This window comes from Etheostoma spectabile, chromosome 22 (genome assembly GCF_008692095.1).
Source record: "Etheostoma spectabile isolate EspeVRDwgs_2016 chromosome 22, UIUC_Espe_1.0, whole genome shotgun sequence".
NCBI classification, from domain to species: domain Eukaryota; kingdom Metazoa; phylum Chordata; class Actinopteri; order Perciformes; family Percidae; genus Etheostoma; species Etheostoma spectabile.
Window position 1 is genome coordinate 6,920,796 of NC_045754.1, and position 2,172 is coordinate 6,922,967.

At 38.3% G+C, this 2,172-nt stretch overlaps 1 protein-coding gene across 3 annotated transcripts in view; it reads right to left on the minus strand.

Annotated features, from left to right (window-relative positions):
• map3k15 (mitogen-activated protein kinase kinase kinase 15) overlaps positions 1 to 2,172 on the minus strand; it is a 25,423-nt gene that overhangs the window by 3,632 nt on the left and 19,619 nt on the right. For all 3 annotated transcript variants that reach the window (XM_032503418.1, XM_032503419.1, XM_032503417.1), the window contains 2 exons: positions 2,012 to 2,117; positions 1,643 to 1,883 (listed from right to left, as the gene is read on the minus strand). In XM_032503418.1, coding sequence (XP_032359309.1) covers positions 1,643 to 1,883; positions 2,012 to 2,117 — 347 coding nt within the window. The remainder of the gene's footprint in view (positions 1 to 1,642; positions 1,884 to 2,011; positions 2,118 to 2,172) is intronic.

Consider the following 2,172-nt stretch of genomic DNA (forward strand, 5'->3'; position numbering starts at 1 on the left):
AACGTCTTAAATAGGTTTTAAAAAGTTATATCTCTGAAGGGTTAAGACACTTTTATTAATTTTTATCAAGTTTTATTGCTATTCGGATGTGCACCAAGTAGGAGGCACACTGTTAGAATTTCTGAGGAATTTTCTAGTTCATATCTTATCCTTTATTTTCTTTCCAAAAGCCATATTTGAGCACACACACATACATATAGATTAATTTAAATGTTAAGGGAAAGATTAAAAAAGAGAAACTGCATTTGTGAATTCACAATTAAATTCATAGCTTGAAAATTAGTCAAAATATTATTAACCTAAAAATTAGAATACCTCCAAAAATACAACTGTAATGAACACTGTGCAAAGGACCTACTCTAGTCTGGCTGTATTCCATGCTTGAGTTAATTAAAAAGAAGAAGAAAAAAATCATGTTTTGGAAATTTATCTTAATGCCTTAATTAAAAGATGAGGTAAAAGCCAACCTTTAAGGACACAAATTTTCTTTTTGAATGAATACTGTATTGTAAATAAATACATTTTCTTCCTTAAAATACAGCGGGCATACGTATACAATACCCTATGTTAAATTCCCATAGAGGCAGGCGGATTTTTATTACTAACCGCCAGTTATTTCATGGAATAAGATACTATGCATCCTGATAAAGTTCCCTTGGCCTTTGGAATTAGCATAGCCCCACATCATCACATACCCTTCACCATACATAGAGATTGGCGTGGTTTGATTTCAGTTAGACTAATAGCTGGTTTGATTTGCATTGAGAGATGATTTCATGGAAAGTATCCCATGCCAATCTCTATGTATGGTGAAGAGTATGTGATGATTTACTCAACTTAAGCATGGGCATGTAAACTTATGAGCACCACTGTATGTATGATGATTTTATGAAGATAGACAATCTTAATCTCGTTCTCCACCTCTGCACTTTACATATTGCAGGTGCAGCAGTAAACAAGGAAGTAGGCCACTCTGGTATCGACACTGGCAGTGGTGAAATCTAACTAAGTACATGTAATCAAGTACTGTACTTTTTACAAATTTGAGGTACTTGTGCATAGCTTGAGTCTTTTCTTTTCATGCCACTTTCTACTTCTACTCCGCTACATTTTCAGAAGGAACTTTTTACTCCAATATATTACTCTGACATCTTAAGTTACTTGTTACTTTAAAAATTAAGAGTTTTGCACACAAACCCCATGTAGCTTAGTAAATATGTTTTATTATAAATTGAAGTAACCAACAATTTACAGGCTTGCAATTCACGCTGAAATGATTAGGTGATTAAACACTTTGTTGATAGCCAGAACGGTTTTGATCGTTTCTAAAATATGAGGAAATTTTTTGCATTTGAGTACTTTTACTTTTAATATTTTAAGTACAATTTCCTGATGATACTTGTCACCATTGCCCTGCAAGAATGTTGTGGGTGTTTGTGCTTGCATGTGCACATTCTCTTCATCTCTTCAACTTCCTTGGTCATGAGGTATACAAGTGGAATTTCATCATCATGATTTCTATTCACACAATGTGCCTGCAGCAGGTGTTGAGCAGTGTGTGTGGAAAACTTTGAATGACACTCCCTCTACCATTGTTCAATCATCTTTAACTGAATGTGTATGTGGGTGTTTTAACGTGTACCTGTTGGTCTCCTGTTTGAGCCGCCCCAGCTGTGCACCCAGTGGATGATGCAAACGCTGATGCTCCTTGGAGTGGGTGGAGTTAAGCGTGCTGGCCGCAGAGTGGGTGGGGTCAGCGGTTGGCACAGGGTCGTCAGCTTGAGGAGCTAAAACAGGACCAAACTCTACTTCCTCTTCGTCCACTTCGTCTTCCTTGTCTGCTCCCTCACACTCTGACGCCGGGCCGAAGTGGGTCTGCAGCTCTGTCAAAGACATGTGTAAACTAATTCCTTGTAGCATTATATGAACATTCCTCATTAGTGTTTAGTTGCAAACATGCAGTTGATGGACATAAAGTCATGTAGGTAAAAGCTTTGGCCAGTCTTCTGACCTGGTATGAGGATGGTGATTGCAGCCTGCACAGCTCGGCGGATGATGTTATCCATAGCAAACATCCAGTGGGGTTTAATGTGATGGTTCCTCAGGACTTTGTTCACCTGAGATCACACCCACCCACACACACACCCACACACACACACCCACACACACACC